This window comes from Podarcis raffonei, chromosome 1 (genome assembly GCF_027172205.1).
Source record: "Podarcis raffonei isolate rPodRaf1 chromosome 1, rPodRaf1.pri, whole genome shotgun sequence".
In the NCBI taxonomy this organism is placed as follows: domain Eukaryota; kingdom Metazoa; phylum Chordata; class Lepidosauria; order Squamata; family Lacertidae; genus Podarcis; species Podarcis raffonei.
This window is the reverse complement of record NC_070602.1, coordinates 76617303-76643655: the sequence shown is the minus strand read 5'-3', so window position 1 is coordinate 76643655 and position 26353 is coordinate 76617303. Positions and strand designations below refer to the sequence as shown.

The window sequence follows — 26353 nt, the reverse complement described above, 5'->3', positions numbered from 1 at the left end:
TGTTATGTGTGAAGCCCGCTTATGGTGAACTGCTTTCTCAAAATTCAGTACAACTTGTGGTTTACGCATGAATTGTTAAATAAACCATGGCCCAGGGATATGTGCGAACCAGGCCTATGTATATGTTGGAGTAAGTGGAAGATTGCATGAGTTGCTATGCTTGGCTAATAATCCTCAGATGTTCATGTAGCTGTTCAACTTACAATTGGACACTGCCAAAATCTGACAACAGTGTCCTACTGCATAGGACAAACAGAACAGTTTCTACAAAAAAGAAAAAAGAAAAGACACATATCTGGTAATACAGAGAAGCCAGTGGAAGAAACATTTCAGCCTCCCAGTCCACTATGACCTTTAGATGTCCATCCTTGAATAAAGTAATTTCATAGGGCATCTGCACTGTGAAACCCTTGAATTACAATACACCAGGCAATTCAGTGCTATAACATGTGGACCAATTTTTAGCACACTACATGCATTAACTGGCTTACCAACTACTGTTTGTTGGTGAATGTTAATGAGGTAATGATCACTGCCTGTACTATTCTGCATTTCCTTTCTTTCGAAACTCACTGTTTACAATTTTCCCTCCCTCCCCATCCAACCATGTATATCTGTAGCTGCAACTCAGAATAACACTTCATGCAACTGATGAAGTAGACTGTGCTAGTCTTTAAAGTGCCACAAGAAGTTTTCTAGGAAGCTCTAGCTCATATACTTTATCTTATTTCAGATATAGAATTGGTTGTGAAATTAGATTTTCCATTGGATCAGATTTTTAGCTGAAATGCTTCTGGGTATTACTTGGAACTGTGATGTGTTTTTAGGCAAAGACTGGGCATCTGGAAGAAAGACCTGAAGGCAAGGAGGAGTGTCCCAAAGCCTTTACGAAGCTAGTCACCCACTGCTAGTATATCTCAGGTCTTTGGGATGCTTGATTGTAAAGAACACACCTGATTCTAAACCCTCCAAGGTGTCTAGGCTAAGAAACTGTGGGAATTTGATTCTTGCTTTCCAGTTGCTGTCGCGTTCTTACACATCTTGTTAGCAGTGGGGTGTTCCCTTGAGCATTTCCCTCATATAATGTAAGCATCTCTTGACCTTCTGTTGACAAGCATCAGGGGATGGGTAGGAGAAGTTCAACATGGTCATTACTGTCTTGCACTTTCCTTGATACACATCAGAGGGGTGGGAGCAGGTGTCAAAAGGACTGCTTGGATTATATTGCTAATGTGCTCAGGAAAGCATGTGTCAGGAGGCAGCCTGGATTGTTTTACTGTGGGTTGCCAACAGCAGGTCAGACAGCACCTTTAGAGTACAAAGCTTGTAAATCCTAACATGTAACAAGGGATGCTTTATCTAGGTACTGCCATAAGGACTTATTTTATACAGCATTTCTGCAGAAATGGCACTCCTGTTAAGAACTGTATTAGGAATACTTTTAAAAGGACTTTCTGTGTTCATATAGGCCATATTGCTCCTGCAACAATACTGTGAGTTAAATCTGTCCCTGTGTGTGTTTGTTTGTGCGTCCGTGCTGTGCTTTTCTCTGAAAAAATGTTTAGGGGTAGTCTCATTTTCCTACTCATATTGAAATACTGCCCCACAATGAGGCCAAACTTCAATTCACAAAATGTTTAGGGGTATACGTACCCGTGTCCCCCCAGAAAAAAGCACTGTATGTATATCTTTCCTAAGTCCACCCATTGTTTGCGTTACCTGTATCCCTTCAGGTTGCAAGTGGGGGCTCACCTGACTGAACACTTCTAGAATTCTCCATGGAAGGGCGCATTTCTGTGTATAATACACTTTACTTAGGAGCATTCTGTAATGGAAGCCCCCAGTCGTGATATGAAGTGGGGAAATGTAAGGAAACAGATTTACTTATTCAGCTGCTGTACGTAGATAACTAGCATCTAAATATTAAGAAGTGTGAGGCAGCAGCTGTGAGCAGCAGATATATATAATATATCATAAGACTCAGAATCTCAGGGCCGTGTGTTTAAGCCCCACGTTGGATGAAAGAGTTCTGCACTGCAAGGGTTGGACTAGCTTATCCTCATGGTCCTTTCCAGCTATGATTCTATATGAAATGTGAGCAGGAAAGCACACTGTAAAATGGAATCGGGAAAGGGCCTAGTTGCACTACATATAATGGAGGGGGAGACTGAACACCAGGCTGCCATTTCCAACTTTGTAATATTTAATTCTGCGCTAAGTTATCACATTATGGTAAACAGTAATCTGTATTCACCTATTATGCTATGTGGGTGCCTTATCACTGGGCAAGTGTAGCATCTGAAAACACCCCAAGACGGTCTGTCCTAAATATCTTATAACTTTTAATAGATGGGAGAAAGCATAATCATATTATCTTTATTCAACATGTTGAGAGAGGCACAGGTTTTCAATCAAAAATTCATTTACTCACATATTTCAACTCTTTTCTAACCACTATGATATCCAATGAAAATATCTATATTGGTCTTTGAGAAATGATTTATATTTTTTAAAAAATTAAAATGTATATATGCAGCCCCATACATTCAGGCTCAGCAAATTCTTTTCTTTGTTTGGGGTGGGGGAGAAGAGGGAGGGAGGGAGGGAGAGAGAAAGCTCAGCAAATTCTAATTCTGTACTGCAGAAGCCAATGCCTGTCTGTCTTCCAGGAAGAAAAGCAGATCCCATGAAATGCTTGTCATAGTTTCCTTGATATTACAGAGAAGAGTAATATTTTATATAGGCAGCACTCACACAAAAAAGTGTGGCTGATCAGATAACAAAGAAGGTAGGAAAGACAAGCTTATACTGTGGAATATGCCTGACAAGCAGCTGGAAAAATACGTTTGATAAAATATTATCTACTTCATTGTATGTAGGTAATTTCCTGCCCCCACCCCAAACCCATCATTCTCACCCTCACTCCTAAGTTGTAGGTCCTTAAGTTTAAGTGATTTTTTTTTTAGCTGTTGTTGCCAAGGAGTGTGGTGGTCTCCTTCTTTGGAGGTCTTTAAGCAGAGGCTTGACAACCATATGTCAGGAGTGCTCTGATGGTGTTTCCTGCTTGGCAGGGGGTTGGACTCGATGGCCCTTGTGGTCTCTTCCAACTCTATGATTCTATGAACATTAATAAAATGTTATAAATGGAAATGGGCAAAAAGAATCACATTATAGCAAGACACTCCAGTCTGCACAGGTTTTCTAATATTTTCTAGGGCTAATTTTTATGCAGATAGCTCATTGGATAGTTCCACGCGTCTGTACTCGCTGGAATTGGCCACACTCAGTTCATGGGCTGCATCAAACCCATGAAGAGGGTTGTTTCCCCACCCAATCATTTCTGCCCTGCTACCACCTCCTCACCATGCTCCTTGAAGAAGCTAAGTGGGAGACCTTGAGTGGGAAACCCTTCTTTATTTTTTGGCTTTTCTCAACTTCCGGGTTGGCGCCTCCAGCAATGGCTGAATTCCTCTGATTGGGAGGAATTTGCTTCGTGTAAATCAGGGTCTGGCCGCCACGGCGAAGGCGGGGACCCACTAAAAATCACAGGCTGGAGAAGCCTGTGAACGTGGGATTCGGCTGGCACCTTTTGCGCCTCCCCTACTTGCGGGGAAACCCAGTTTCGGGGATCCGGAGCGACGTGGGGTGAGTGGTGCGGTGCTTCGAATTGACTGCTTCTTTCACGGAGCGAAGCCGCATTGCTGTTGCCGGAGAGCGCTGACTTTTTCCTGTGGACAATTTGATCTTAAAACAACTACCCGTGAGTAGAATGGAAAATTGGATTTTTAAACGTCTTAATTTGGCACCGAAACGGGGAGGTTCCAAACAGGAAGTCCGCCTTCCCCTTTTGTAAATAGACTGAAGCAAAGAGGCTGCAAGCTAAAGTCTTGGAAAGTCCTCTGTAAAGGGTTAAACTTCCATCGGCTAAAATCATTAACCCCCCCCCCCTTGGAGGCAGGAGAAGAGGGGGGAAATTTTGGACCGCGTAAGCCTGCAGGATAGAGAGTGAAGAAAGTTAAATTACCACCGCTCTGAACCTGGAAACGGGCTGCTAGTAAGTCTGACGTTTTGGGAAAGTTCATTGACTGTGAATAAAATGTTTGTTGACAGATAGTTAAATAAGAGAAATACATTGTTTCCATTGTTTCCTTCTGCGTTTAAAAAGGAGTAAAAGTAACTGAAAATTGAAACTAATTTTATCGCTTGAACCGTGCTTAAAAGGATTGATACAAATAGAAAATGTTTTCCTCTAGAGGGAGCCTTTGAAACTGTTACAAGAGTTGAGCTGGGGGAATCTCCAGCTGCAAGATAAAAAACTGTGAGAACCAGGGATTGACCCTGGATCGGTAAGAATGTCGACAGAAGAAGCCTTAGTGATTGCATTATGCAAGATAAGTGATTCATTGGAACAGCTCCATAAGAAGACGGACGTGATGACTATCAAAATTGATAACTTGGGACAAAAAGTGACTAATTTGGGACAAAAAGTGACTAATTTGGGACAAAAAGTGAACATCTACACAGAAACTATTTAGGAATTGATATAGGAATCTACTTTGACATGGCAAATTGTGGAGAAGGTGAGGGAGAAAGTTGTTGTTGTTGAACCTAAAGTAATACAAGTGGAGAGGGAGAGAGCCCCAGCCTTACAGAGGCAATTTGATGAATATAAGTTGTTGCATTGTATGACTGAATTTAGAGAAAGTCAGATTTTGAGGATTGGAGCCCTGCTTGGACTGGAGAAGGAAAGTTGGATAGATCCCCCCATGCAGGGATGTACTGACCTTTGGGACCTGGACTTGGGTCAGGAGAAGATTGGAGTTGTGGGGACCTTCAGATCTGGAGGGATTTTGAAACATGTCCTGAAATATCTTTTGGATTTTAGTTTTAACTACGGAGATTTGGCCGACCTGTCGAGAAGGAATAAAAACATTGCTAAGTCGGAGCTTCCCCGAGATCTACTCTTCAGTATCAAAGGAAGGAAATTAAGAACAAGATCAGCAGAAGACAAAGTAAAGTGCATGTATAAATATGAAGATCTGCAGAAGGGACTTGGAAAAGAGTTAAGAGCCTCGGACAGAAGATCACCAGGTTGATGGACCATATGGAATTGACGGAAAGGACTGGCAGAATCCGAGACCAGGGAGAAGAGACGGTGGAAGAAGATTGGAAAAAGTTTAAAGTTTATTTATAGAAATACTGTAAAAATAATGAGTGTTAGAAAAATGTTGGAATGAAATTATATGGCTTTAGTAGAAATGTTATAAGGAGTTAAGCACAAATAAGTATTATAGTATTAATGGAAAATAAGGTTAAAATAAGTTAAGAAAATTATATGACAGAAAATAGAGAAAGATGGAAAGGAATTGCTGAAACAATTAATAGAAGTGGAATACAAAAAGGGAGGTGAGAGGAGGTCGATGAAACGAGGGAATGAAAGATAGGGCATTGAAATGGTATGATGTATGTTTTTAAATTGTTTTTGCTTTGTTTTGTTTAGTCTAATGTGTTAACGTTGCGTTGTGTATTGTTTATATATTGTATTGTATTTTCTTTCTTTTGCTTCTTCTTTTTTTCTTCTTTTTTGTAAGGTTTAAAAGTAATAAATATTATTTTAAAAAAATATATTTTTTGGCTTTTCTCTTTCTTCTAGTGAGGAGTCTCCTTTTCTCTCTACTCTGCTCTGCTCTCCCTCCTTGCCTTCTCCCAATTCAGTAAGTGGGAAGGGATATGGTGACAAGCAACGACTGTGTGTTGGTAGGCCACATGGGGAATTTTTGTCTCGTCCCAATAACACCCCCCCACACACACACCTTGAAATGGCACTCAGATAAAGATGGTTGCTGCGGTTGACTATGGTCTTCATCAGCTCCCCTTCAGGCATTCCTATGCTTAGCATAAAGGTCTGGAGAAGAATTCTAAGCATGCTCATGTGACCACGTTTGGACTCCTCCCTGTTACTGGCAACCCCGACAATGAAGGCTTCCTGACTCCAGGTAGGAGTCTAGGCACATTCACCTGAATGCATTTATGAATCCCCTTCAGAACTTCGCAAGGAATACAGGGAGGTCTGAAGTGAATGTGGAGCAGCAGGGCTTTCATGCATACCTCCTTCCCACTTTAAGCCTGCAGACCTGACCAGAAGGCTAGAGTGATTTGCCCAAGGCCATTCAGTCAAGGCACTCAGAGGCATTTCCTGTTGCTGTTTCCCAAGCTATGGAACTCCTTCCCCTGATAGACTGCCAAAACATTTATCATGTTCTGCACTGGAGCATGATTTCCTTAGTCTGAAAATACTCTTGTGGCTGCTTGACATGGAAAATGGGATGCACACTGGTAAACTGCATATTGCCTGAAACTTGCAAGAGCTGTACTTGCTCCCCTCTCTGTGCACATACTGTAGAACAGGGATGCCAAACCTGTGGTTCCCCAGCCAGCATGGCCAAAGATCAAAGACAGTGGGAGCTGTAGGCCTGACCAACAACATCTGCTCCAGGGAGCCCTGGGTCCCTGTGGAGTGTATGTGCAGTAGAATAAGAAAAAAGACCAGTTTGGTGGTCACGTGTTACAGGGACTAGAATGAGTGTGCATGATGTACAGATGTGAACCTGCCATGAACAGTTAAGTTTCTCCTTTTAAGAGGTAGGTAAAATTTTGGTTAACACAACAGGACTACATTCACTGGATGAAAGATAAGCATCTTCCTATTGAAGCCTATACAGTACTAAAATACAACTCTCTTATAGAGGGGAAATTATTTAGTCTGATTTTTTACTGTGTTACATATGAAAGTAATAGATCACATAGAAGTTGGTAAACAAACAGCTGCAGCACATACCCACTGACAATCTTTGTGTACCTTTAAAAAGAAACCAGGGCACGTCCTCTGCGCTAATTACTTCCAGAGCTTAATTGCCAGAATGGAAGCATTTTTCACTTCCTATTTACATATTTAAAACGAAGAGGGTCAAATTCTCATCTCAGTAGCAAAGAAACTGTGACTGAACATTTAAGGACCCATCACACTTCATTTCTCAAGTGCATACTATTAAACGTGTTGATTTTACAGTCCTCAAACATAGGTGGAAAAATCCATTTCACCACATGGGGCCCAATTCCCTTCTGTCCATATAAAACTGTTTTAGTTTTATTGACTGCAGGACAGATTTGAATGCCAGTGAAGAGGATGGCCTATTGTTGTTAGCTGCTCACTTTCAAAAGCCTCTCTCTGCCTTTTGTTTTCTGCAAATTTGTTTTCTGCATGTGCTCTGATAAATTTTATCTCTTGCCAGGAGGACTCCTTAAGCTTTAGTCTCCCCTCTCCCCCAGCTCCAGAGAAAGCTTGTCGTGGCACATGCGACTTGCTTTCTGTTGTATGGCTTTTTAAAGTTTTCCCCAGGTTTGGGTTGAGAGAATTCTCCCCCCCCCCTCCAATTGCTTATGGCAATAACCAACCTCCACAAATACTCATATTCAATCCCACACCCTTTCTCCATGACTGGACTCTTCTTTCTCTCCCCCGTCCTCCTCTGTATTGCTACAGCTTGCTTCCCACCCCACCGCACTCAGCTTGTTATCTCTTTTGCCCACCCTTCGAAATCCTACACTCATCAGCCTAGGGACAAAATGGGTCTGGTAGCCATGACAATAGATTGTTTGCAGTTGCACCAATGGTGCCCTCTTGTGTTGTGTATCTGCATAGGCATGATACCAACCATCTTGGGAAGGTTCAAGCTCTTACTCAGTGGTGGCAAAATTACGAGGGACATAAAACTGGGCTGTAAAATGATCAAGGATAAAACTGGCACATCTGCTAGAGTCAGATAATGCAGGGGTGAAACTCATATAAAAGCTTCTTGCTTCATCTGACCTGGCACCCAGAAGCTAACACAACCTTGTTCCCTAAAGACACAACTTTGGATGGGTAACTTATGCACTCCAGAACCATGTAGCCTAAAACAGAACGTTGTTTTTCCAGGCATTTTCCTAGATAATGTGGCAGGCGTACAAAACATAAGCTCTCCAACCAACTGTGAAACACAAATGCCAGAATTAATCACTTAATGCCCTTTGCATTAGGATAAAGTATGTGGTTTAAAATACAACAGAGCACTTTTAAATGAGGAACTGCTGAATGCTGGGGGAAAAGGAAGAGCAATCTCCTGCATCCCAGTAATAAATGAAAAAGGAAGCTTAACTTGTAAAGATTCACAGAACTGATGAGAATAATAATGGCTAGGAGTTTAATAATGTTCCCAGATCTGAGGGGTTTCCAAAAAGGGAAAGCAAATTAATAAAACTCAATTAAAGCAGTCTTGGCAAAAGGGGACCTCTATAAGGAAGACGCTGTGCACAGCTAGCTATCTCAGTAACTAAATAAATATCCATAGTTTGTCTTCTCTACAGTGTTCCTTACCCCCATGTGCAAAAAATTCACTTATTTACTAGGGACCAAACCATGCATGCGGAGAAAAAGCAAAACTTTTTGGGTACCAAGCCCAAGGGCTATTCTGCAGCATTTATTTATTTATTATATTTATTTATTTATTATATTTATACTTACCTTTGTTCTTCAGAAAAACTGTAGGCAGCATACATGGGATTGGATTGTGTGACGGTTTCCCATTCACACACTACCCAGACTTCATCAACATTTCTGTATTGGTGGGACTCTTAATTTCTAGGACTCCAGTGTGCTTTATAGATGCATTTTCTTTCTCAAGCATGCAGGTTGCTTTTATTATTAAATGAAAGACAATGAAAAACAAAAGGGGATGCAAAATCTCAGAACATTCTGCACCAGTAATTTGTGAGATGCATGTGGAAAAGCAGGCCTACTTTCCTGTAACTAGTTTTTTTTTTTAATGAAACTAAGGAGACTTTATCAATGGCTTTAGGAGATAGCCTGGCAGCGATATGAAGGCAAGATTTCAAATTATAGTGTTTGTAATTTGGTGGTGAGGTTACAAACTTTGCATCTTGCTAAATAAAAGGAAAGCAAAGTTCCTTTCCTCTGTTTTAACAGCTGTGTAAAAGAGATGATCAGCATCCAAGTATTTATTTTCCAACTTTATGTGCCTAATGAACAGCTGGCTCTGCACTGATTATGGAACATACAAAACAGGTAGAAGCAAAACCTTTTATTTTGCACAGACAAGAAAACAGGCCTTTCACCTGCCCTGTATTACTGAATCTGCTCACTTCCTCTTTAACTGGAGCTTACACCACAGTTCTGGAAAATAGACTGCCAGTTTTGCAATGTGACATGCGAGAGAAATGGAAGGAAGAAGATTGTGCCAGCAATATACACTGGTAGCTTAGAAGATGTTCCCTCAGTCTGAATGCAAGAGATTGAGTTTGATGGATAATGCCCCCCCTTTAAACCCACAGACTGGCTTTTCTAAGCAAACAAAATCCACCCTCCATTTTTATTACTTTTTCATATCACAAGTCATGGTACTTGTCACTCAACTGGATCTCATGTCTTTAAGATAACTTCATATAATGTAATAGTGTGGATCAACACCAGAGAGGTTATTTCCACCCCACCCCTAAAATGATAGGAAGTCCAGGAGTGAACAAGTGAAATAGGTTAGCATGCAGTCAGTTCTCTTTAGTTTCTTGTATGAGAGTCTTGATAGAGTAAGAGGAGTACCACAGGATGAGATGAAGGACAATCCTTACAAAATCACAATGTGGCTATAACGACAACCTTTATTAAAACTGCTGCCAGTGGCACAAAGTACAGTTTTTTAAAAAAATCACAATTCTCCACAACCCATGAGATTCTGATGAACTTCCATCCCTGTTTTAATTAAATCTACAGTCCCCAACTGTGTGTAAGTGGATTTCATCTTTCAGTAATTTCTTTTCAAGAGGTTAGTGGCTAGGACCTATAGCATGCCCAGAGAGTGAAATCCTTCACTGGACATGATGATCTGCATTTGTAACCCCCTGCAGCTTAGTTTGAGGAGTTCTAGCAGCACGCTGGTCCATATGTATGTAGTATAATACATTTTTTCTGCTATTTATTTCTCCAGAGGGGCATAATTCAGGAGCTTCTCAATCAGATCCACGTGGGCAAGCAGCATTCGCCGACAGCAATATCTCTTCAGACCCAGAGCATCCAAAGCATCACTAAGAACAAACAAAAAGCAGGTGTGTTTGAAAGAAAAGCAGCATGCTGAAACCTGATCCCAGCCAAATAAAGGGAAAAGCCTTGTCCATGAGATAGAAGAGGAACTATATTACTGTTGTTGTTGTTACAATTTATATTCCTCCCCAAAGATCATAGGGTGGCAGGCACAGTGATAATAAAACAATATTAAAAAACTAAAACAATTTCAAAATATTCTAAAAATATTAAAATATAGTCCATAGAAGCAAGGTGATTGACTGTGGTAGGGGGCTGAACCCCCCACTCCCCAATGATCAAATAGGATTGCTATTTATTTTTCATTTCGTAACATTTATATACGGCTTGATTTTAGAAAATGCTATCCTCAGAGCCATTTACAAGACGGCTGCTGTACTCAAGTTATTGTTTCACTTTGATAATCTGCTAGTTTTTAGTTTTTTTAATTCATTATGACCATAAACACATTTTAACAATACTGAATGTGACAGGCTTAACTTTATTATTTGCCCATTAAAGAAGCAGATGTAAAAGTGTGCTTGAAAAGTACACAACTTCCATCATAGCCTGCCTTGAGTTTCTCTTTAAGAACAGTTATTGGATCCCTAAGATGAAATCTCAGCCACCTGCCTCTTAATTAAGGTCTACCTAGACTTTCCCCCCCTTATGTTCCAAGAAAACAAAAGGCCTGGAGGGTAGGCGGGAAACCCACAAGCTTGTATGTCTGTGGACTAGTTTATGTTAGTCTTGTAACAAAGCATCAAATGCACAGAACACCGTTTCTGCCAGTATTGGGCTCCTGAAGGAGCTTCATTCTCCCAAAGACATATAAACAAACCATTACCTGAAAACACATCTAGTATTAGCTTACTTTTACGCCATGCCTGTGCTTTGCGATTCACTGTGCTCCCCATCACAAACACTTCTGGCTTCTAGCAATCTTCAGGAGCCCTTTCTAACTTTCCTCTCTCCCATCCATACAATAAGTGCTGTTTTCACCACAAACCCAGGATGAGTGAATATGCATAGTAGGTGAAGCAGGATTACAGCAGATGGTCCACCCCGATCTAAGTATTATTTGTCGTTGTTACTACTACTACTACTACTACTACTACTACTACTACTACTACTACTTTTTATGTATACCCAAATGTCTCCTTCAGCAAAGAAGTTAGTAAACACCGGAAGGCTTTGGAAGCACTCTCAAACAACAGATGCCCATTTTGACACATTCTGTAGGTCCAATATAAAGTCTTCCTACACACATATATTTCGAACGCTGCAGTAGCAGCAGGACTGGAGGAACAAAAGCAGTTTGGTAAGAGGCCATGAAGTAGGCATGGCTAGTCTAAGTCAGGCTATTGGTCCTCCTAGCCTAGTACTGTCTACACCACCAGCAGGTCTTGACCTGGGAGCCACCTTTAACCTGGCATCATATGACATTCACAATTATTTGCAGCTACAAAGGAAGAATTGGGATCACTCCCAATTTTTAATTTCAAGCACTATATATATATATGGAGGGTGGGTGGGTTCCTTTTTCTGCAGCTAGGCAGGGCAACAAAGGTGCCAAATTCAAGAAGTGCCAAATTGAAGCAGAGGCTGGAAAGGAAGAATTGGCTAGAAACTTAAAGTTTACTCCCAATTCTACCTCTGGAATTTGGCTCTGTGCCTTCACCAGTCATGATGGACAGGTGAATGTGTGCCCCCTGCATCACCTTACCAGCCAAATGGGGAGGTCTGGCAGGATTAGTATGCTGGTGGGCCAGAGTTTTCCCAGTGCTGCTCAAATGAATGTGATAAATGATCAGTGAGGGGACAGTAAGTTGGGTGACTGTTTTAGACAGGTTCTTTCTTATTAGTGCCCAGTTAACTCCAAGTTCAGGCTTTGCTATCTATCCTCTGCCTTAAAAGATACAGCTTCTCTGGTGTCTAACCTGACCGTTTAGGTCAGCATTAGTTTCTGTTCCATTGGGGCCTTCAATGGAGACTGACGAGCTAAGATTAGCAATGGCTGGGCAGTTGACCCTCTGATGTAGCAACACATTCAAAAAGAAGTTGAGTTTTTCCAAGTGTTATTAATGTACATTTTGACATGTAATAAAGTAATAAATTTCCCATTTAAGAATTTAAATTTCCCATTTAAGAATTTTGCTCATGATTTATGCTAGGGTGGTGGTATGGGCAAACCAAGTTCTCATTCCCATTATGGGCCTACTAGAGTAATTAACATTCAGTTTGAGATGTGAGGTGCTCACAGATCAAGTAGGTAGAAGTCATAAAATAGAAGCAGAAAGCTGATGAGCATAATAAGACAGTGCCTCTTGAACTTAAGAGGCCTCCAGCACACACACTAGATTTCCACATAGGATAAAATCTTCAGTACAGTGTATGACCTCAGAAGTTATTCAAATAATGGTAACAACATAAATCACCCTGTCAAATATTTTAATAGAGGCTCAATCAGTTTCATATTTATTTTATTTTTAGAACTTAGGCTGCAATCCTAAACAGTGGGGTTTACTTCCAGGTAGACATACATAAGATTGTGCTGTTAACCTTCCCAAAATTGCAGAAACGTTTGACACTACAAAATACTTAAAATAAGCCCCCACACTTTGATTGTTATCAACCTATGGTGTAGTTTTTAAAACTCTGAATGTGGAATATTTTTAGCTAAACTAATCAGCAGAACTGAATAGATTTTGAATATTTTTACCACCTCCAATATTCTAGATAACTGTCTGAAGAAACTCAATGTAAGAGAAAAACAGCATTTCCAAATTCTGCAAAATCTCTGCATCCTCAGACAAGTAAATTATTCCCTTTAGCTGACCCATTTTTTGCTACAAGAAATGATTTTAATAATATCTGACATATAGATCTGCCCTCAAAATTGTGAGTAGGCACTGAGCTAACAGACAGCTTTGCTGCAAGGGAGAAACTCAAATATGTATTGTCTACCCACTTGGTCAATGTAAAATCATACAATAAATTGCAAGAGAATCTGATTTATGCCCAAGGCATAATTCAGGTGCATTTATCATGCAAATACTGTACTAAAGTACTACTTAATCTCAAATTCTAGATCCATAAATTCCAATTCTGTATTTGCAATAGAAAATCAATTGCTAGCAGAATGGCTATGATTAACTACAACCAGAAACAATGCTGCAAAGGTAAGAAAAATGATGGATACAGCAACAACGAAGAATTATATATGAGACTTCTCTAGACACTAGCTAGTCAAGAAAGAAAGCCTTTCTTCATCCTTTCCTTCTATATGTTTTTGATTTTATATTATCTAGATGTTTAATTCATATTTGGAAAATAGTGTTACACAGGTCTCAGAAGCTGAATTATGTAGCACCCATAAGTGAAGCATGTACTAGCATTTTTCTTAAAACACATGAGCTCTTAAAACAAGGTTAATAGGTAGAAATCTGCCACAGCACTTGATACTTTGTGATTTTTAAAATCAAGCAAGTGTTTCTTCTGCTTTTCTATATAATTCATGCATTTGAAACTACCATGTTGAAAGAAAGGCTCTGAATGAGCTGGAACCACTGTTCAGATAACATATTACATGTGTTATACTCTATTTTTAGCAGCATCAGCGACACAGTAGAAATAAAGAAGCTTCTTCGTTCTAGTATACAAAACATCTTTTCATATCATCAAATTTAAACCAAGTGTTCATATCATGCAGCTCACAGAAACCTGTACACCTTTTAAGAGCTAATTGGTATTCTAAAAAAATCAGATACTATTTAAAATGCCCTAAAATAGAATTTCAGTTCCTTTTAAAAGTGTCTAACTCCTGTAACCACAGGGGGGAAAGAAGCGTGACAGCAGAAAGTTTAGGTACTTTCTAAGATTAGCCTTTAATTAATTATAGGATCTTAGATGTTCTAAGTTCTCAAGAGTTCTGAAGACTCAGCAAGACAATGGGGCCTGTCATTTCATACTACTCAAGAGAAACAGAATTGTTTTCTGAAAAATGGAACCATGGCTACAATTCTATATGTACCTGGGAATAAGCCTATGGAACTATGGAAGCAAGGATAGGACCGTACTGTTAACAGAAATGCAAGAGAGTTATGTTTGTGCGAAACATTACACTGAAATACAGTGGTACCTCAGGTTACAGACGCTTCAGGTTACAGACTCTGCTAGCTAACCCAGAAATAGTACCTTGGGTTAAGAACTTTGCTTCAGGATGAGAACAGAAATCGCGGCACGGCGGCACAGCAGTAGCGGGAGGCCCCATTAGCTAAAGTGGTACCTCAGGTTAAGAACGGACCTCCAGAACGCATTAAGGTCTTAACCCGAGGCACCACTGTACAAAAGATGGGCAACACTATCTTCTGTTCATTGATTTGTTTGCCATGTCAGATGGTAATGCTTAATCAGAGCAATAGAGGATGCTTGAATATAAATGCTGAAATAGTGTCAGTTCTTGCAGCTCTACCTGTGTGGGAGAGATTGAAATGCTCCAATTGTGTTCGACATTCACTTCTCACTTTGTCAGTAAGTTTTATATGTGGGAAAGTGCTTTCACTTAAAGTTCAGCAATGTAAGACTGAGGTCAACCAAATGATTTTTTCTAAATCAACCTAAGAACTTTCACTTGAATTTCATATCCTGTTTCCCCGAAAATAAGACAGTGTCTTATTTTAATTTTTGCTCCCAAAGATGTGCTAGGTCTTATTTTCAGGGAATGTCTTATTTTTCCACGAAGAAGAATACGGTACACATTTATTGTTGAACAAACAAACAAAAACAAAAAGGAAATTTATTACCTGTATACGGTACAAAGCCTTACAGTAGCTTTGGGGGCCTTATATTCCGGGGTGGCCTTATATTCGGGGGAGGCCTTATATTACAGCAAGAGGCAAAACTGGAAGTAGGTCTTATTTTCGGGGGATGTCTTAATTTCGGGGAAGCAGGGTAGTTAGGCAAAGGAAATTCAAGTTTATACAATCCAACTTAAATATGCAAATCAAGCATGTTTATGGAACAGATAGGTAGCCGTGTTGGTCTGCCATAGTCAAAACAAAAAATTTTTTTCCTTCCAGTAGCACCTTAAAGACCAACTAAGTTAGTTCTTGGTATGAGCTTTCGTGTGCATGCACACTTCTTCAGATGCCTATCTGAAGAAGTGTGCATGCACACGAAAGCTCATACCAAGAACTAACTTAGTTGGTCTTTAAGGTGCTACTGGAAGGAAAAATTTTTTTTGTTATGTTTATGGAAGTTTTTCCAATTTTCATAATTCATTTCAAGTGCAGCAAGGGATTCGTTTAATCCGAGTACAACCTTCTACATTGAGCCATATCTGACACAAAGCAAAGCAAAGCAAAGCAAAGGGGGGTTTAAAATGTCTCCAATGTTAGCTCCTCAGTACTGTAGCTACATTTCCCCCATGGAACTCTGAAAAGCCTCCTCAAGAAAATCAGGCAATCTCAATTATTTGTAGGTAACTTGCTAAGTCCACTACCCTTGGAGTTAGCCCCACTGAATTCATTGGACTAAGTTTTGAGTAGACAGGACTAGGATTGCACTTTAAAATATCCCTGAGTTTATGCTTTCATTATTAATATGGTTCTATATGATGTAATTATTATTTATAAAAATTGGACCTACACTTCATAAAACATGAGCACAGGATAAAGAGTGTTATACATACCTTTTTGTGAATGATCCCTGGACTACTGCAAAATGTTAATGGATACTTTTCTCAAAACAGTTGTGAAAACACAAGTGTGTGAAGCAGAGTCCTTACCCTTCTGTATACTCAGCTTGCAGAAGACCAAGATATGCCTCCCATTTGTTTCCAACGATTTTGCCGCAAGTGAAGCATCTCACTGGTATGATCATTTTACACCTAGGGAAACATTAAAAACAGGAAATTTAAACAGTAAGCGTATGATTTGATGTATCTAAAACTAATACCAAGCAGTCTAACCAAGGCATTTAAACTGCATTAGTTCCAAAGGCAAAGGTAAGTGGGTGTGGACCTGGTCAGTGTCTGAAAGTAGGAGCACTGGAGCCCTCTTTCTGGTGTTCAGCCTGAACTGGTCAAGGCAAAAAGCGTGTACAGGGCAGAGGCATGCACACTGGCCCCACCCACATTGTCCCCACACAAGCTGGCTCTACCACTTAACCTTCTTGTGTTGAGCTTCCTGAAGGGGCTTTAAAAGATTTTTCTTCCTGCTCAGTGTGGGAAGGCTGGGGTTTGAACCAACAAGCTGGGGATGTTGTGGGGCAGCACCAGCATGCATGCCCCAGGCTCCTAATGCACTTTTTGTTCTTGCATGCTTAGTCTGGACATCTGAAGCGGACTCCTGAGAGCCCTATGCAATCGGGACAAAGTGTGTATTCAGCACAAATCTTAGTACAATTCTGAATATGTGCTCTTACATATGCTAAGGCTGCAGTCCTATGCACACTTACCTGAAGTCTCATAACAAATCAAGTTATTTAATGTATGACTTGAATGTATTTAATTCCAAGAACCTTAATGGTTTTGAAGAAAACCAACACTGGCTATAGATGCCGGTTGGCAAACCAATATCCTTTCTTCAAAATGTTGTCAGCGCTTTGACCTAAGTATATGTTTGCATTTCACCTTTGTATAAGACAGCAGTTTTGATAGGAATTTCACTGAGTCTAACTTAATCTGGGCTGGCTATGAATTAATATTTTTAAGTTTTATTGAAGCACAGTAACCATTACTGATAACTCAAAGTTACTGATTGCCATTAAGAGTAATCGTTTTTCAATAAACTAATAATTTGATAGCTCAACCAGTTCTCTTTTGCCTTTAAACTGAAGAGCATTATTCCAATAATTTAAGACCCATTTACCTCTAAGCAAAAAGGTGAATAAAGATTAAACTGCAGTTAACTGAAGAAGTGTGCATGCACACGAAAGCTTATACCAAGAACAAATTTAAAGGTAAAGGACCCCTGACAGTTAAGTCCAGTCGCGAACGACTCTGGGATTGTGGCGCTCATCTCACTTTACTGGCCGAGGGAGCTGCCGTTTGTCCGCAGACAGTTTTTCTGGGTCATGTGGCCAGCATGACTAAGCCACTTCTGGCGAAACCAGAGCAGCCCACGGAAATGCCGCTTACCTTCCTGCTGGAGGGTACCTATTTATCTACTTGCACTTTTTGTCGTGCTTTCAAACTGCTAGGTTAGTAGGAGCTGGGACTGAGCAACGGGAGCTCACCCTATCGTGGGGATTCAAACAGCCAACCTTCCGATTGGCAAGCCCAAGACTCAGTGGTTTAGACCACAGCGCCACCCACATCCCCAAGAACAAATTTAGTTGGTCTCTAAGGTGCTACTGGACAATTTTTTTATATATATGTCGACTGCAGTTAACTGTTTTTTACAATGCAAAATAAATATTAGAGGCGCTCCTTATCCACCCCTTGGTTTGAGTCAGGCAGCATGCATGACCGGGTCCCTCCATGGGCATTGCTGGGGGGGGGAGGGCAGCTGCCCCTCCCAAATCAATAAAATTCAACAAAAATACAAATACATAGCAAACTGAGGTTCTGCCCCCCCAACAAACATCCTGGCTATGTCCCTGGGCCCCACCTATGCTAGAGTGCTGAGTTTGGATGCTGGAGGAACCAAGGAGCTTGCTGGGTGGCCACCAACCAAATCAGCCTCTCAGCCCAGTGCCAACTTGCCTCATGGCTGTGGTGAAGATGAAAAACTGCAACTTAAGCTGCAATCCTATGCGCGGACACTTGGGTGCGAGTCTCACAGCAAGCAATGAGATCCAGAGGAACAGCTTTGTTTGGAATGTCATAACAAACGCAAGTAAGACTCTTGTGGCACCAGAAAGACAACCATATAACTTGTGGCATAAACTTTAGTGAACTACTTGGTAAGAGTGAATGGTGGCTCCAAACGGCCAACTCATATGTCACAATAAATGTGTTAAGTGTTCAAGGCACCACGAGGCTCTTGCTTGAAATCAACTCGTCATCCTCTTGTTCTCCTTAACTCTCCAAGTAAACATGGCCAAGCCCTCGCCCGCCCCAGATTTCGGCAATACTTTAAAGCTACATAAAGAGGGGCTTCCGTCCTTGCCCACATCAGAGCGCCTGGCCGGGATCGGTGGCCCCGAGCAAGTTGTAAATATGGTGCTACAGAAACTGGAGGAAGGGGCAGAGGAGAAACCGCCCGCGTTCACAGAAACCGGTCTGAGCCTTCGGAAGCGATTTAATCCCGCTTCTCACTCTTTTCTCCTTCAGAATGAAAAGGTAACGCATCATTATTTATTAGCATTACCGTTATGTTAACAGTAGCAGCGGCGGCGGCGATAGACCAGGAAAGTCACGACTGCTACGAGATACCTTTCCTTCTCTTACTACGAGCGTTTTTGAAGAGCGGGAGGACGGGGAAAAGGCGACAAAGGGAACCCCGAACTAAAGCGGAAGGCTTGGCGGACCAACTGACCTACCTAACGGACACTCGCCGCGTCCCGCGCGCACCGTTGCCGCCGTTACCAGCTTTGCAAATCGCCACGCCCCCTCCTCGCCGGGCGCTACTAATCCACGCAATGGGGGGGAGAACTGTTTTCAGACTTCCGCAGCAGTACGCTACAGTGAGCACGTTAAGAGACAACCGCGGGAGATTTCCGCGCAGATCAACAGGCCCCGTGGAGGGCTGGGGACAGCGCCCTCTTCTTTTTCGCTCTATTCTTAACCCGGCCCCTCTCCGAGGGTGAGGAATGGTACGGTCCGAGCGGTACGGCGTCGCGGTTGGCTCAAGAAAGTTGCGTTCGGCGAGGGCTTTCGCGTTTCTCGTGCGCGCTGAGTGGCAGCTGGGGCGTTCGGATTGCAGAGCGCTGAGTCTGGGCAGCGGGAGCAGCTTGAGCTCGCAGCTTCATTGGAGCAAGTGGCGGCGGAGCGTCAGGTACTCCTTTGCATTCGTGTTTCTTTTCGCGCTGTTCTACAGGCACTTGTTGCTAGAGTTTTTTTCTTTCTTTCTCCAAGCGAGAGTTTTAGAAAACGAAGGCTGATTTTTCTGTCTTCCGTACATTGAGTTGTGCTGTTGGCTGGAAAAGTGCAACTGGTGGTGTTCCAGTAGTTCAAGTTTTTCCTTGCTGATGGGAGCTATAAAACGGGAAAAATAGAAGGTGGGGAGAGGAAAACGGTGTTTCCTCCGCTCCAAATCTAAATCAGGCTGCTGATGCCTTGCAGAGGAACACAGCTGCTCTGGTGTTATGCTACTTGTGGCGATTTCTTTCTCTCTTTTTTGCGCTGCCAAAACCCACTCAAGTTAGTGGAGATTTGCAGTATGTGCTTGGGAGAAAATGTCTAGATGGCTGTTTCCAAATGGTGATCGCAATCTCGGTGATGTTTCTACGGAAATCACGAGAGAGAACTTTAAATGGAAACACGCTGCCAGAAAGGAGTTTTCGTTTAAAAATCCCTTCATTTTGGAGAGCCTAGGAGAAATAGCAACAACCGCTCTTGGACATTCAATCCAGCCAGACTTTCCCTAATGCTACTGCCCCGGCGCTCGCTCTCCTTCGGAAATGAAAAACGCCCCCCCCCCGTCCCCAACAAGGAGAGCATCTTTTTCCTTCCTCTCGGGTGTTAACTTGATGGATCCGTGGGTCGTTGGTGTCACGCGAAAACTTGCCTAATATATATATATATATAATATAAAATAATATGCGGGGAGTAGCTGCTCTCCAAACCTTTGGGAGGCGGGACCTACAACAGTCCTGTTTTTTCTCTCTGGAAAACAAACCTCTCTGTGCGTCTCGCGCCCCAGTCTCTTCGCACATCGGTAGCCCGATCCAGTGCACGTTTACTCTGAAGTAAATTCCAGATCACGGGTGACAGTGATAGGTTTACTTCCCTTTGAAAGTGCGTAGGCTTTGCAGCCTGAGCAAACCGTATCAACGTTTAGGTTGCATGCCATAATCCCCCCCTCGCTCCCCCTCCGGCATTTCTAGGTAGTGGTATATGGTGGTCGGTAGAGCCACATCCTGGTCCGCCCTCAGTCCCATGCACACTTATTGGCGGGTGAACCCATGGAATTGAGCGGGACCTCATCCTCCGGAGTAAACAATTACAGGTTACTATTTACTATTTTTATTTGTATTTTGTGTGCCACCCTTCTCCAAGGAGCTCAGGGTGGGGTGGCGTATGCCGCTCTTATTTTCAAAACAGTCCCGCGAGGGAGATTTTGGGCTGAGAGATGTTGACTGACTCAAGGTCGCCCCTTGATGGGTGAGTGGAGAGGTGAGCTGGGGTCTCCTTGGAAAACCTCGTGAAAGGAGGACTATTTGCCATAGCGCAGATTTTTCGGGGGGGGGCGGGAGGCAACATTTCTTGCATATTTTACAGTGGAATTTCTCCCTGTGAAGGAGAAATAAACGTGAATGCAGTTGGAGTTAATACTGGGGCTTCTCTACACTATGGTTTGAGAAGTGTGGGCCTAGTACAACTTTTTATGCAGTCCTCTGTTTGGCTGAGGTGAATGGGTGTGGTCTGCTTGACTTTTCTAGAGTAACTTTGGCTTCTCTCCTGCCACTGGTGCCGAATTAAATTTTAGAGTCTCCTTTAAAAGGGTGAGATTTATTCACAACTGTATTTAAGAACAAACTGTTCCCGCTTCAGGGGGATTAGCATGTGGTGTTTGCAGGATTGTATCCAATGGCAACATTTTATTTGGGAAAGAGCTATAAATCATGGGGGTGGGGAGTTTGAGGCAGAAGAGCAAATGAATAGGATACCAGAGTTTGCAAGCTGTAAGGCTCTGTGTCCTTCCACAAACTATTGCTATGTCTTCAGGCGAAAGACCAAGAGAGATGCTATCAGATTTCTTGATCTCTCCCAGTTGTGTCTCTGAGTATGCTTGGCATTTGAATTGAGTGGGATTGTTATTATTGGTCCTCATTCTGCAAATATTTATCCAACGCTGTGGGTCATGTAGATGTTTACTTCAGAGTAAGTTTTCTTGAACTCCCTGCAACTTACTTTTGAGCAAACACTTGGAAGATTGGGTTCTATTTCTTTCTTACTACAGACTTTCTTTGAGAGATGTGCCATTTCCTGAGACGAAAGGGAAGGTGGTGGTTGAGGTTTTTGGTGGGAAAATTGAATTGTGTCCTTGGAAGATTAAGTCTTACTGGGAGAGGTAGACCAAGGGAAAGCAATACATTCTGGCATCTGAGGCAGACCCTAAATTGACGCCTTCCTCCCTGCCAGGGAAGAAGGGGTGAGGAAAGATCTACATCAGGAGCAAGGTGGGGAAAGGAAGTTCAACACCGGGATCTGCTGTCCAAGAGGATTCTGCCACCTGAGGCAGTTGTCTCACCTTGCCTCTTGGTTGGGCCGGCCCTGAGGGAACTATCCCTTATAGCAACAGTAGCTAACCTGTTGCTCTCCAGACATTGCTGGACTCCAACTCCTCTCAACCCTAGCTAGCGTGGCCTCTATTTGGGGATGATGGGAGTTGTAGTTCAGCAACATCTGGAAGGCCACATGTTAGCTACTCCTGCACTACCACCAGGAAGACACCATGGTGGCTTATGGGAATTGTATTGGATGGGGTGAGGGGCAAGAGTCAAGGTCTTTCACTTAGGCTAGCTTGCTTAAGCTATAACTTTTACAGCTAGTGGGGGGGGAGCAAGATCTGTTTAGTCCTCCCCCACCCAAAGTGCACTGGAGGCTATTCATTTAGCAGAAGGAGGAAAGAGTCTTCCAACATCACCTCCTCACAAGGATGAGATTGTTTGTGTGAAGGGCTGTACCTTGAGGAGTGGGTGATTTTTCACATAAGACTTTGTTTCCCATTGCTTTGCCCAGCCGAGCCCAGCCTGCTATACAGTGGACATGAATATATACTGGTGATGCTTGGGGAATCAAAGTATGTGCTGACTATGTGCCCTTTCGAATTACTGCGGACATAATTTCCTGGGACCTCCGTTTGGCCTCTGTAGAAAACAGGATGCTGGACAGGACTTTGCTCTGTTTCACCAGCGTTGTTCTTATTTTCTTACAGCTTGTCTGTCACAGAAAAAACAAGTCTTGTGGCACCTTAAAAGACTCAATAAATTTATTATAGGTGACATAAGCTTTGGTGGACAAGTTTGATGCATAACAAGTTGTCCTCAGTTGGCAGATTTGGGTATAGGTCAGGCATGGGGCACTTGTGGCTCTCCAGATGTTGTGGGATTCCATCTCCCATCAGCCCCAGCCAGGAATGATAGGAGTTATAATCCAGCAACATCTGAAGGGCCGCAGATGCCCCATCCCTGGTACAGAGGATAGCAAACAAGTAAGACTGTGACAATCCTTTATATACAAACTCCTCCTTTCACTTCTAATAACTATGTAGCCAAAAATGGCATAATCCACACCAAAAGACATTGGCATGTTTTGGGGAACCCTAAAAGTTGAAGTACAATTAAAAAAATCCTAGAAGTGTGGGGAGAGGGAGAGGACATGCACAAGTGTGGACTGAGCATGCTTAGTGGCCAGAGAACATGGAGTGTCTTTTGGGGGAAAGAAAATGTGGTGGGTTGGAATGTGGTATTCAGACAGTCATTCTCCCCAGAATACTCTATTCCAGCCCACCCAGTTTTCTCCCCCCCCCCCAAAAAAAACCACTCTGTGTTCTCTGGCCCCTGAACATGCTCAGTTCACACTGGTGCATGTCTGCTTATGTCCTCCTCCCACCACACACACTTTTAGGATTTTTTGTATTTCTGCAACTTTGGGTGTGAATGGTGCCATTTTTTATTTTATTTTTTTGCTACATGATCATTCGTTGCTGTTATTGTGATTTACTCTTGGGTAATTCTGGAGTTCCTGTGAATAACCAACCTCCTACCTGAACTGCTCATCTTGTCACTTTTAATCCAGTGGTGATATAGATAGGGAAAGGCCCTGACTCATTCCAAGTTCTTTCATTCATTTCTTCCGCCTTTGATTTATTTCTTGACTGTGTGTGTGTGTAGTGGGAGGCAATCAAGTAAACATAATCTATGTAGTTTGCGGAGGCTGTAGATCAGAGGGAGAGAAGCCAATATTTTGCTGAGAGACCAGCTGCCTTTGGCCTTCCTTCAACGGTCACTTAGCAGCAGCAGCAGCAGCAGCCATTCCTTCAGGCTACCTGAACTGTTTCTTTCCCAGCTGGTCCTCATAAGAACTGTAACTTTAAGAATTGGTATATGAGCTTGCTTGATACCTCCCTTTCTATCCCTTTCCCTTTCTGAGTGATATATTTTAGATTGTTTGTAAGCAGCTCTGGGCGCAAGTCTGAAGGGGCAGGGTAGAAATGCTTTAAATAAATGAAAGGCCTGCAAATAACCAGGAAAAATGTGTCTCACCTCCCCCCCCCCTTTCCCCCCTTTCTTTCTGGGTCTTTACATCTCTAAGTTTGTTATTTTAAGTTGGACATTGATGAAGTTTGACACTGATTGTACATCATGGACCTTTTAAAACTTACCGAAGTTGGATTGAAACTAGGGTGATTGTGTGTCCTACGTTACTGAGACAGTTCTTGTGTTTGAAGGGCTGTTTGGTCCAAGTTCCATTTAAAGATTAAGAACCTTAAGAAAGGAGAGCAAGGGGGCCATTGAAATTGCCTAGCAGTGGTTAGCACCTGGACAGCAGTCTGAGCAGGTGCACAGGTCACCTGGTGAGATGTGTTGTTTCTCTATGTAGTTTCCCCCCTCTAAATTTGCATCTATGCATAGTCATTAGTCTGCACATTTTAAGCAAATTGTGCCATCTTGTCTCTTTTGGGAATGCATTTCATCTCTTTTGGTGATATATGACTTCCTGAAGCTGGTGTTGCACATTAGAAATAAAGATGGAGTGATTCTCAAATTGGATCATACGCAGATTGCTGCATTCCCCCTAAGAATCAGTAATGCTATGTGGTCATTGATCAGGGTGTTGTTGTCTCATGTTTGTGGCTATCATGCACCATCGCTTTGTCCTTGGACAGTGGCTTGCTGTTGGATCAGATTCATTTATTATTGGCAAAGCCAATAATCTTTCAAGAAATCGAAGGAGAGCCAGCATTAAAGTGATAGCACGTAAAGTTCCAGGGTCCAATAGCTGTTTTTGTCATCCTGAGCAGAAGGAGTTAGGCACAATGCGTCTCTTTCAAAATGCAGATTCTCCAGTAATCCCTTATTCATGGGATAGCTGCAATGCTTATCTCAGCATGAAGTGTGCATTAGGAACAAACCAGGGGGAAAATAAGAGAAGTTAAATGAGAAATATGTGTGGGTACTACTGATGTTCAGTAGTTCACTAAAATTACCAGTGGGATAGGGACAAGAGAGTAAAGAAAGGCATAAAAAACCTAACCGTAGCTCCTCCTATGTTGGTCTGTTGCATTACTTAATTGCAGATTCATTAGAATCAGATTCATTTTGATTATGTGTGGTATTGCATTAAGAGTGCAATCCTATACACTTATATAAGTGTGAATAGGATTGCAGCCTTGATGAACTATCAGTGGATTATATTTGCATGGATTTACTTCTAGGTGGACATCCAATGATCTCCATATGGATTGTAAGTGGTCTGTCATTCTCAATTTGATGAAAGCTTTTCAACGTTGAAGCAATGTGACAAGCAAGTGACGGTTTAAAACACCGCATGAAGTGTTTTTAAAGCAAGGTTGGCCAGTAAGTCCCATGGGCTACATCTGGTCCCCGACTTAATTTTATTTCCCTTGACAAAATGTCCTATTGTGTTTTGGTGCAGATGTAGTACTGTAAAACACTTGCCAGTAGTTTTGCTCATAAAGAAGATTGTTTTCAGGGGTTGAGTGTGAGAGAGATTCCACACTTCCCCCTTGGATTTTCAGTGTAATGCCCCATAACTGTGGAACTCTTACTGCTAGATTGTGTTGACTGTGTTATAGATCCTGACTTCTCAACTTCTAACAGCAGAAATGAAGGCAGGGAAGCTTTTGCCAGCTGTTTCTTTTTGTGTCAGAGAAGTTTCACAGGCTAAATTTATGCATATTGGACTGCTGTTAGAAGCAGAGAAAAGGACCAGTAAGAAACAGAAGAAAACAAGCTGGCATCTGAATAGGAAAGGAGGTGGTGGGTTGTGCTGCAAAATTTGCTTCTATTATCTGGAGCGCTGCTGGGAGCGAGCAGCCCCCAAGAGTGCAGAAGTTGACTGGCCCTGGCCTGTTCTAAAGAAACACGCTTTGCAAGTGAAATTAACACATTTTAAAATGGGCACTGAAATTAGCTGCACATTAAACCTGAGTGCCTCCTTGAGGTCAGATCTTAACCATTATTCATGTTGTTGGTAAGTAATACACATACCCATTAACATTCAAGACTTGCATGCACCACCAGGTCTTGATTCATTTCCTTGTGTCTAGTCGCTCTAGTTAATGTTGTGCTATTGTATTGATAAAAAGGTCTTGCAGTACCTAGGGCAAATGTCTGGAAATAAAGATTTCTCATCTTTCTTTCTTTTTTACTTTAGAAGTTGGAACAAGCAAGCCAAGAAAACCCCTTGCTGTGCACCATAGCAAAAGATTTGTCATGCTCCCGCAAAACACTTAGGCACAAACTACTCAACTTTCTATCCTACTTCCTGTGAGATGCAGAGAGAGGGCCCACATCGCCTCCAAAGCCCCAATACACTGATGTGGTTGGATGTAAGCATGCAGAGCATCATCTCCAGTCCTAGGTGGCTACTTCCATTGATTTTAATGGAACTTATTTCCACATTAGTGTTAGTGTAACAAAACAGTAACATGGCCATGTTCTGCCCCAGCTGGTCTCCAGGATATAGGAGAGCAGTCAACAGTTGTAGTACCTCTTCGTTTACCAACTGATGTGGTAGAACTACATTCAGGCAAGCCCATTTCAGAGCCTTGCCTAGAGTAGAGTGGAGCTGTTGTTTCAGAGGCCTTCTGAAGATTGGCTCAACTAGTCTTGCCGTTGGCCCCTCCATCTCCAGTGAACTGTTTGCATCTTTAAAGGGCTGGTGCCTTGTTCTGCAGGCTCCTGTGGCCCTGGGAATCAGTCTTCTGAATCTCAAAGAGTTCTGCAAAGCCATGTGTTATAGGCTGGAAAGACCTGGTAGGAGAGATGTGGAGAGTCCTTGTTAGTGCCAGCACCAAGGGTCAGCATGGTCAGATATCTGCTGAGAGCCTTCACCCTGGCAAGGGACCCACTGATAAGAGCCCC

At 42.2% G+C, this 26353-nt stretch overlaps 2 protein-coding genes across 11 annotated transcripts in view; one reads left to right on the top strand and one right to left on the bottom strand.

Annotated features, from left to right (window-relative positions):
• Window positions 1-9694: 9694 nt before the first annotated feature.
• On the bottom strand, window positions 9695-18833 carry POLR2L (RNA polymerase II, I and III subunit L). Of its 4 annotated transcripts, none has more exons than XM_053394735.1 (3): window positions 18620-18833; window positions 15921-16022; window positions 9695-10137 (listed from the first exon to the last, which is right to left on the bottom strand). In XM_053394735.1, the coding sequence occupies exons 2-3, from the start codon at window positions 16013-16015 to the stop codon at window positions 10029-10031; spliced, it is 204 nt and encodes a 67-aa protein (XP_053250710.1). In that variant the 5' UTR covers window positions 16016-16022; window positions 18620-18833; the 3' UTR covers window positions 9695-10028. The 4 variants fall into 4 exon arrangements, with proteins under 4 accessions (XP_053250710.1, XP_053250701.1, XP_053250692.1 ...); XM_053394726.1 differs by having other exon boundaries at window positions 18635-18707; XM_053394717.1 differs by having other exon boundaries at window positions 18616-18675.
• Window positions 18834-18914: 81 nt separating this feature from the next.
• The window catches only part of TSPAN4 (tetraspanin 4), a 502529-nt gene continuing 495090 nt past the window's right edge, over window positions 18915-26353 (top strand). For 2 of the 7 annotated variants that reach the window (XM_053394671.1, XM_053394644.1), the window contains exon 1: window positions 19004-19074. Coding sequence is in view for 1 of the 7 variants with exons in the window: in XM_053394617.1 (XP_053250592.1) it covers window positions 20204-20247 (44 nt within the window). In the remaining 6 variants the exon portion in view is untranslated. Of the gene's footprint in view, window positions 19075-20148; window positions 20248-26353 lie in introns of those variants that run through there. The other 5 variants (XM_053394604.1, XM_053394662.1, XM_053394687.1 and 2 more) reach the window with 5 other exon arrangements.